The following is a 9,544-nucleotide window of genomic DNA, read 5'->3' as shown; positions in this document are numbered from 1 at the left end:
CCAAGTCTAAGACTGGCTACTACAACATCAGACTACCAGAAGTACTTGAAACCAAGTCTAAGACTGGCTACTACAACATCAGACTACCAGAAGTACTTGTAACCAAGTCTAAGACTGGCTACTACAACATCAGACTACCAGAAGTACTTGTAACCAAGTCTAAGCCTGGCTACTACAATATCAGACTACCATAAGTACTTGTAACCAAGTCTAAGACTGGCTACTACAATATCAGACTACCAGAAGTACTTGTAACCAAGTCTAAGACTGGTTACTACAACATCAGACTACCAGAAGTACTTGTAACCAAGTCTAAGCCTGGCTACTACAACATCAGACTACCAGAAGTACTTGTAACCAAGTCTAAGCCTGGCTACTACAACATCAGACTACCAGAAGTACTTGTAACCAAGTCTAAGCCTGGCTACTACAACATCAAACTACCAGAAGTACTTGTAACCAAGTCTAAGACTGGCTTCTACAACATCAGACTACCAGAAGTACTTGTAACCAAGTCTAAGCCTGGCTACTACAACATCAGACTACCAGAAGTACTTGTAACCAAGTCTAAGACTGGCTAATACAACATCAGACTACCAGAAGTACTTGTAACCAAGTCTAAGACTGGCTACTACAACATCAGACTACCAGAAGTACTTGTAACCAAGTCTAAGACTGGTTACTACAACATCAGACTACCAGAAGTACTTGTAACCAAGTCAAAGCCTGGCTACTACAACATCAGACTACCAGAAGTACTTGTAACCAAGTCTAAGCCTGGCTACTACAACATCAGACTACCAGAAGTACTTGTAACCAAGTCTAAGACTGGCTACTACAACATCAGACTACCAGAAGTACTTGTAACCAAGTCTAAGACTGGTTACTACAACATCAGACTACCAGAAGTACTTGTAACCAAGTCTAAGCCTGGCTACTACAACATCAGACTACCAGAAGTACTTGTAACCAAGTCTAAGCCTGGCTACTACAACATCAGACTACCAGAAGTACTTGTAACCAAGTCTAAGCCTGGCTACTACAACATCAAACTACCAGAAGTACTTGTAACCAAGTCTAAGACTGGCTTCTACAACATCAGACTACCAGAAGTACTTGTAACCAAGTCTAAGCCTGGCTACTACAACATCAGACTACCAGAAGTACTTGTAACCAAGTCTAAGACTGGCTAATACAACATCAGACTACCAGAAGTACTTGTAACCAAGTCTAAGACTGGCTACTACAACATCAGACTACCAGAAGTACTTGTAACCAAGTCTAAGACTGGTTACTACAACATCAGACTACCAGAAGTACTTGTAACCAAGTCAAAGCCTGGCTACTACAACATCAGACTACCAGAAGTACTTGTAACCAAGTCTAAGCCTGGCTACTACAACATCAGACTACCAGAAGTACTTGTAACCAAGTCTAAGACTGGCTACTACAACATCAGACTACCAGAAGTACTTGTAACCAAGTCTAAGACTGGTTACTACAACATCAGACTACCAGAAGTACTTGTAACCAAGTCTAAGACTGGCTAATACAACATCAGACTACCAGAAGTACTTGTAACCAAGTCTAAGACTGGCTACTACAACATCAGACTACCAGAAGTACTTGTAACCAAGTCTAAGACTGGTTACTACAACATCAGACTACCAGAAGTACTTGTAACCAAGTCTAAGCCTGGCTACTACAACATCAGACTACCAGAAGTACTTGTAACCAAGTCTAAGCCTGGCTACTACAACATCAGACTACCAGAAGTACTTGTAACCAAGTCTAAGACTGGCTACTACAACATCAGACTACCATAAGTACTTGTAACCAAGTCTAAGACTGGCTACTACAATATCAGACTACCAGAAGTACTTGTAACCAAGTCTAAGACTGGTTACTACAACATCAGACTACCAGAAGTACTTGTAACCAAGTCTAAGCCTGGCTACTACAACATCAGACTACCAGAAGTACTTGTAACCAAGTCTAAGCCTGGCTACTACAACATCAGACTACCAGAAGTACTTGTAACCAAGTCTAAGACTGGCTACTACAACATCAGACTACCAGAAGTACTTGTAACCAAGTCTAAGCCTGGCTACTACAACATCGGACTACCAGAAGTACTTGTAACCAAGTCTGAGACTGGCTAATACAACATCAGACTACCAGCAGTACTTGTAACCAAGTCTAAGACTGGCTACTACAACATCAGACTACCAGAAGTACTTGTAACCAAGTCTAAGACTGGTTACTACAACATCAGACTACCAGAAGTACTTGTAACCAAGTCTAAGCCTGGCTACTACAACATCAGACTACCAGAAGTACTTGTAACCAAGTCTAAGCCTGGCTACTACAACATCAGACTACCAGAAGTACTTGTAACCAAGTCTAAGACTGGCTACTACACCAGGCCCGGTGGCCTGGTGGCTAAACGCTCCCGCTTCACACACGGTGGGCCCGGGTTCGATTCCCGGCGGGTGGAAACATTTCGACACGTTTCCTTACACCTATTGTCCTGTTCACCTAGCAGCAAATAGGTACCTGGGTGTTAGTCGACTGGTGTGGGTCGCATCCTGGGGGACAAGATTGAGGACCCCAATGGAAATAAGTTAGACAGTCCTCGATGACGCACTGACTTTCTTGGGTTATCCTGGGTGGCTAACCCTCCGGGGTTAAAAATACGAACGAAATCTTATCTCTTATCTTATCAGACTACCAGAAGTACTTGTAACCAAGTCTAAGACTGGCTACTACAACATCAGACTACCAGAAGTACTTGTAACCAAGTCTAAGACTGGCTACTACAACATCAGACTACCAGAAGTACTTGTAACCAAGTCTAAGACTGGTTACTACAACATCAGACTACCAGAAGTACTTGTAACCAAGTCTACGCCTGGCTACTACAACATCAGACTACCAGAAGTACTTGTAACCAAGTCTAAGCCTGGCTACTACAACATCAGACCACCAGAAGTACTTGTAACCAAGTCTAAGACTGGCTACTACAACATCAGACTACCAGAAGTACTTGTAACCAAGTCTACGCCTGGCTACTACAACATCAGACTACCAGAAGTACTTGTAACCAAGTCTAAGCCTGGCTACTACAACATCAGACCACCAGAAGTACTTGTAACCAAGTCTAAGACTGGTTACTACAACATCAGACTACCAGAAGTACTTGTAACCAAGTCTAAGCCTGGCTACTACAACATCAGACTACCAGAAGTACTTGTAACCAAGTCTAAGACTGGCTACTACAACATCAGACCACCAAAAGTACTTGTAACCAAGTCTAAGACTGGCTACTACAACATCAGACCACCAGAAGTACTTGTAACCAAGTCTAAGACTGGCTACTACAACATCAGACCACCAGAAGTACTTGTAACCAAGTCTAAGCCTGGCTACTACAACATCAGACTACCAGAAGTACTTGTAACCAAGTCTAAGACTGGCTACTACAACATCAGACTACCAGAAGTACTTGTAACCAAGTCTAAGACTGGTTACTACAACATCAGACTACCAGAAGTACTTGTAACCAAGTCTAAGCCTGGCTACTACAGCATCAGACTACCAGAAGTACTTGTAACCAAGTCTAAGCCTGGCTACTACAACATCAGACTACCAGAAGTACTTGTAACCAAGTCTAAGCCTGGCTACTACAACATCAGACTATTCACATTACAAGTTGCTTCATAAACACATATCAACGTTCATGTAATCACAGATACCCAGGTGTTGTACATGTGTCTAATTTATCAACTTATGGGTTCTCTGTACCATTTATCTTATTCCTCTTCGTTTTGCCTTATTTTACTGTGTTCCTCAGGCAGCTGCTCGCAGTTCGGGCACTCCTGCTTCGGTGCCCACGGCAAGAGAGACGGGGAACAGCAGTATGTACAGCAGCAGGTGGATGCTGCTGCACTCTACCCTGGCGAGACACAGCTGCAGGAGCAGCTGGACGGCAGGTCTGACCTGCCACTGCCTCTCCAAGACATGCCAGACGCCTTCACCAACAGGGAAATTGTCGCTAATGTGCGGAACTGGGTAAGACTTTCTGTGGATTGTTTCAGACTTTCTCTCATGTGGATTGTCTCAGTCACATAAATAAGACTTTCACTGTTCATGTCAACAACAGTGTCAACATGACTCACGAAATCGTAATGACACGATTGCAAACAAACCATACCTCGGCAGGGATAGAACCCGCGGTCAGAGAGTCTCAAAACTCCAGACCGTCGCGTTAGCCACTAGACCAGCTAGCCACAATAAGATGCGTCCAACTAGGTATATTCCTACACCATAGGAAGGTTAGCACAGGCACCTCTGTGACCACAAATGCAAGTTTTTACAGACGAATCTCCAGCTAGCGTGGCCGTGACGATCTCTTATTGTGGCTAGCTGGTCTAGTGGCTAACGCGACGGGCTGGAGTTTTGAGACTCTGACCGCGGGTTCTATCCCTGCCGAGGTATGGTTTATATCAATCATTCTTTTACAGAATCAGACTTTTTTAAGTCTTTCTAGTTCTAACAACAAGACTTTTTATATTTCAATGGATTTTTTTTCGGATTTGTGTTATACAAATAAAACTTTTTCACCCTCTTCTCCTTTCCTCGGATCAAACCCTGTCTATCTTCTATTACCCGGGAGCTGAGAGAGAGAGAGAGAGAGAGAGAGAGAGAGAGAGAGAGAGAGAGAGATGATGATGACGGTGTGCATAGCGTCATTACTCATTCATCATCTTCCTCTCCTCCTCTCCTCCTCTCATCTTCCTCTCCTCCTCTCCTCCTCTCATCTTCCTCTCCTCCTCTCCTCCTCTCATCTTCCTCTCCTCCTCTCCTCCTCTCATCTTCCTCTCCTCCTCTCCTCCTCTCATCTTCCTCTCCTCCTCCTCCTCTTCCTCTCCTCCTCTCCTCCTCCTCCTCCTCTTAATCTTCTCCTCCTCCTCCTCTTCCTCCTTCAATAAGTACAAAGAAAAGAATTTTTCATCCTGGTTAATTAATTTTCTCACAAATACCAGCCATCATAACCAATATAAACACGTTTGTCCAACACTCCTCTTTAGTCTAGCCCAGGAGCTGTAGCCCAGCAGGTGTAGCCCAGCAGGTGTAGCCCAGCAGGTGTAGCCCAGCAGTTGTAGCCCAACAGCTGTATCCCAAGAGCTGTAATCTAGAAGTTGTAGCCCAGCAGCTGTAGCCCAGGAGCTGTAACCCAGGAACTGTAGCACAGGGACTGTGACCCAGGAGCTATAGCCTGGCCTACAGCTCCTGGGCATTTTCCTGTTTTTCTCCTTTTTTATTCTTCAAGTTTTTTCCGTTGTTTTTCCCTGTTTTCCCCCTGTGCTTCCCGTTTCTCTCGCCCCCCGCATCCTTTGCTCTTCTCCCTCCCTTTCTTTCGTCTCCTCCGTCTCCCCAACAAGTGTTTATGGACCTATATAACACCCCCGACATAACCACAAAGAAATTAGAGCTAGCTCTAATTAGGCCATAAATAACAATAAGAGAGAGACAGGAATACGTGGAGTGAGATTCTTATTAGTTGAGGTGAGAAATATGTCTGGATAATTGCTAGGTTAATTCTCTCTCTCTCTACTATTGCTACTACTACTACTACTACTACTACCACTACTACTACTACTACTACTACTACTACTACTACTACTACTACTACTACTACCACTACTACTACTACTACTACTACTCCTACTACTACTACCACTACTACTACTACTACTACCACTACCACTACTACTACTACTACTACTACTACCACTACCACTACCACTACTACTACTACTACTACTACTAATACTAATACTACCACTACTGCTACTACTACTACTACTACTACTACTACTACCACCACCTCTACTACTACTACTACTACTACTACTACTACTACTACTACTACTACTACTACTACTACCACTACTACTACTACCACTACTACTACTACCACTACTACTACTACTACCACTACTACTACTGCTACTATTACTACTACTACTACTACTACCACTACTACTACTACTACTACTACTACTACTACTACTACTACTGCTGCTGCTGCTGCTACTACTACTACAACTACTACTAATAATAATAGTATAATTTACTCCCCAGCTGGCCGTCCTTAGTCGTCGTCTTCGTCAGAGGTCGTCACAGTTGTCGTCATCAACACAGTCCAATGGTTACTTCCAGTAATGCCTCGTTGTCGTGGTTCCTGTCGTCGCCTCCTGCATGACGACCCTCCCTCCTTCATCAGCCACCAGGGAGGAGACGACTTGTACAAGGCTTAGCAACGACACAAAGAAACGACTTAAGCCTTGTCGACGACACTGAAGGGAGAGAAACGACCACACTGGCCACAACATTGGCCATGACACTGGCCACAACACTGGCCACAACACTGGCCACAACACTGGCCACAACACTGGCCACAACACTGGCCACGACACTGGCCACAACACTGGCCACAACACTGGCCACAACACTGGCCACAACACTGGCCACGACACTGGCCACAAAACTGCCACAACACTGGCTACAAAACTGGCCACAACACTGGCCACAACGCTGGCCACAAAACTGCCACAACACTGGCCACGACACTGGCCACAACACTGGCCACAACACTGGCCACAACACTGGCCACAACACTGGCCACGACACTGGCCACAACACTGGCCACAACACTGGCCACAACACTGGCCACAACACTGGCCACAACACTGGCCACAACACTGGCCACGACACTGGCCACAACACTGGCCACAACACTGGCCACAACACTGGCCACAACACTGGCCACAACACTGGCCACAACACTGGCCACAACACTGGCCACAACACTGGCCACAACACTGGCCACAACACTGGCCACAACACTGGCCACAACACTGGCCACAACACTGGCCACAACACTGGCCACAACACCTACATTTATCACACTACAAGACGACATCTTTCATTCTTCTGACAGTCTTAAAGTGTTGCTGTATTGTCGTTACTACTGTATCAACACTACTGTATCAACACTGCTGTATCAACACTACTGTATCAACACTACTGTATCAACACTACTGTATCAACACTACTGTATCAACACTACTGTATCAACACTACTGTATCAACACTACTGTATCAACACTACTGTATCAACACTACTGTATCAACACTACTGTATCAATACTACTGTATCAACACTACTGTATCAACACTACTGTATCAACACTACTGTATCAACACTACTGTATCAACACTACTGTATCAACACTACTGTATCAATACTACTGTATCAACACTACTGTATCAACACTACTGTATCAACACTACTGTATCAACACTGCTGTATCAACACTACTGTATCAACACTACTGTATCAATACTACTGTATCAACACTACTGTATCAACACTACTGTATCAACACTACTGTATCAACACTACTGTATCAACACTACTGTATCAACACTACTGTATCGCCATAACCGTCTTCAACTTTCCTCTCTTTTCAAATGTTATAATTTTAAATTCTTTTAAAAATATTTCATTATGGTCAGATAGGCCGGGGTAGTTCCTGGGTCCCGCGCTGTTTGTATCACCTGGAGGCTGGAGTTACTATTCTGGAGTTACGAGGCTGGAGTTACTATTCTGGAGTTACGAGGCTGGAGTTACTATTCTGGAGTTACGAGGCTGGAGTTACTATTCTGGAGTTACGAGGCTGGAGTTACTATTCTGGAGTTACGAGGCAGGAGTTACTATTCTGGAGTTACGAGGCTGGAGTTACTATTCTGGAGTTACGAGGCTGGAGTTACTATTCTGGAGTTAAGAGGATGGAGTTACTATTCTGGAGTTACGAGGCTGGAGTTACTATTCTGGAGTTAAGAGGATGGAGTCACTATTCTGGAGTTAAGAGGCTGGAGTTACTATACTGGAGTTACGAGGCTGGAGTTACTATTCTGGAGTTAAGAGGCTGGAGTTACTATACTGGAGTTAAGAGGCTGGAGTTACTATTCTGGAGTTAAGAGGCTGGAGTCACTATTCTGGAGTTAAGAGGCTGGAGTTACTATTCTGGAGTTAAGAGGCTGGAGTTACTATACTGGAGTTACGAGGCTGGAGTTACTATTCTGGAGTTAAGAGGCTGGAGTTACTATACTGGAGTTACGAGGCTGAAGTTACTATTCTGGAGTTAAGAGGCTGGAGTCACTATTCTGGAGTTAAGAGGCTGGAGTCACTATTCTGGAGTTAAGAGGCTGGAGTTACTATACTGGAGTTACGAGGCTGAAGTTACTATTCTGGAGTTAAGAGGCTGGAGTTACTATACTGGAGTTACGAGGCTGGAGTTACTATTCTGGAGTTAAGTGGCTGGAGTTACTATACTGGAGTTACGAGGCTGGAGTTACTATTCTGGAGTTAAGTGGCTGGAGTTACTGTACTGGAGTTACGAGGCTGGAGTTACTATTCTGGAGTTAAGTGGCTGGAGTTACTGTACTGGAGTTACGAGGCTGGAGTTACTATTCTGGAGTTAAGAGGCTATAGTTACTATACTGGAGTTACGAGGCTGGAGTTACTATTCTGGAGTTAAGAGGCTGGAGTCACTATCCTGGAGTTAAGAGACTGGAGGTACTATACTGGAGTTACGAGGCTGAAGTTACTATTCTGGAGTTAAGAGGCTATAGTTACTATACTGGAGTTACGAGGCTGGAGTTACTATACTGGAGTTACGAGGCTGGAGTTATGAGGCTGGAGTTACTATCCTGGAGTTAAGAGGCTGGAGTTGCTATACTGGAGTTAAGAGGCTGGAGTCACTATACTGGAGTTAAGAGGCTGGAGTTACTATACTGGAGTTACGAGGCTGGAGTTACTATCCTGGAGTTAAGAGGCTGGAGTTGCTATACTGGAGTTAAGAGGCTGGAGTCACTATACTGGAGTTAAGAGGCTGGAGTTACTATACTGGAGTTATGAGGCTGGAGTTACTATCCTGGAGTTAAGAGGCTGGAGTTGCTATACTGGAGTTAAGAGGCTGGAGTCACTATACTGGAGTTAAGAGGCTGGAGTTACTATACTGGAGTTAAGAGGCTGGAGTTACTATACTGGAGTTAAGAGGCTGGAGTCACTATACTGGAGTTACGAGGCTGGATTCACTATACTGGAGTTTCGAGGCTGGAGTCACTATACTGGAGTTACGAGGCTGGAGTTAATATTCTGGAGTTAAGAGGCTGGAGTCACTATACTGGAGTTACGAGGCTGGAGTTACTATATGCTGGAGTAGCGAATTCAGACCCGTACTACCAGAGTCGCAAAGTCCAAGTCCCGAAGCCAGAACCGCGAATCCTGGAGTACGAACCGCGATGCTGGAGCCGCGAGGCACGAACCGCGATGCTGGGGCCGCGAGGCACGAACCGCGATGCTGGGGCCGCGAGGCACGAACCGCGATGCTGGAGCCGCGAGGCACGAACCGCGATGCTGGAGCCGCGAGGCACGAACCGCGATGCTGGAGCCGCGAGGTACGAACCGCGA

General features: G+C 45.0%; 1 protein-coding gene across 1 annotated transcript in view; it reads left to right on the top strand.

Moving 5' to 3' along the window:
* The window catches only part of CCHa1 (neuropeptide CCHamide 1), a 92,160-nt gene extending 85,743 nt beyond the window's left edge, over window positions 1-6,417 (top strand). Inside the window, exons 2-3 of the mRNA XM_053795945.2 lie at window positions 3,854-4,071; window positions 6,148-6,417. Coding sequence (XP_053651920.2) covers window positions 3,854-4,071; window positions 6,148-6,228 — 299 coding nt within the window. The 3' untranslated portion in view covers window positions 6,229-6,417. The remainder of the gene's footprint in view (window positions 1-3,853; window positions 4,072-6,147) is intronic.
* The last annotated feature ends 3,127 nt before the right edge of the window (window positions 6,418-9,544 follow it).

This window comes from Cherax quadricarinatus, chromosome 77, assembly GCF_038502225.1.
Source record: "Cherax quadricarinatus isolate ZL_2023a chromosome 77, ASM3850222v1, whole genome shotgun sequence".
Lineage (NCBI taxonomy): Eukaryota > Metazoa > Arthropoda > Malacostraca > Decapoda > Parastacidae > Cherax > Cherax quadricarinatus.
This window is presented reverse-complemented; position numbering and strand designations above follow the sequence as displayed.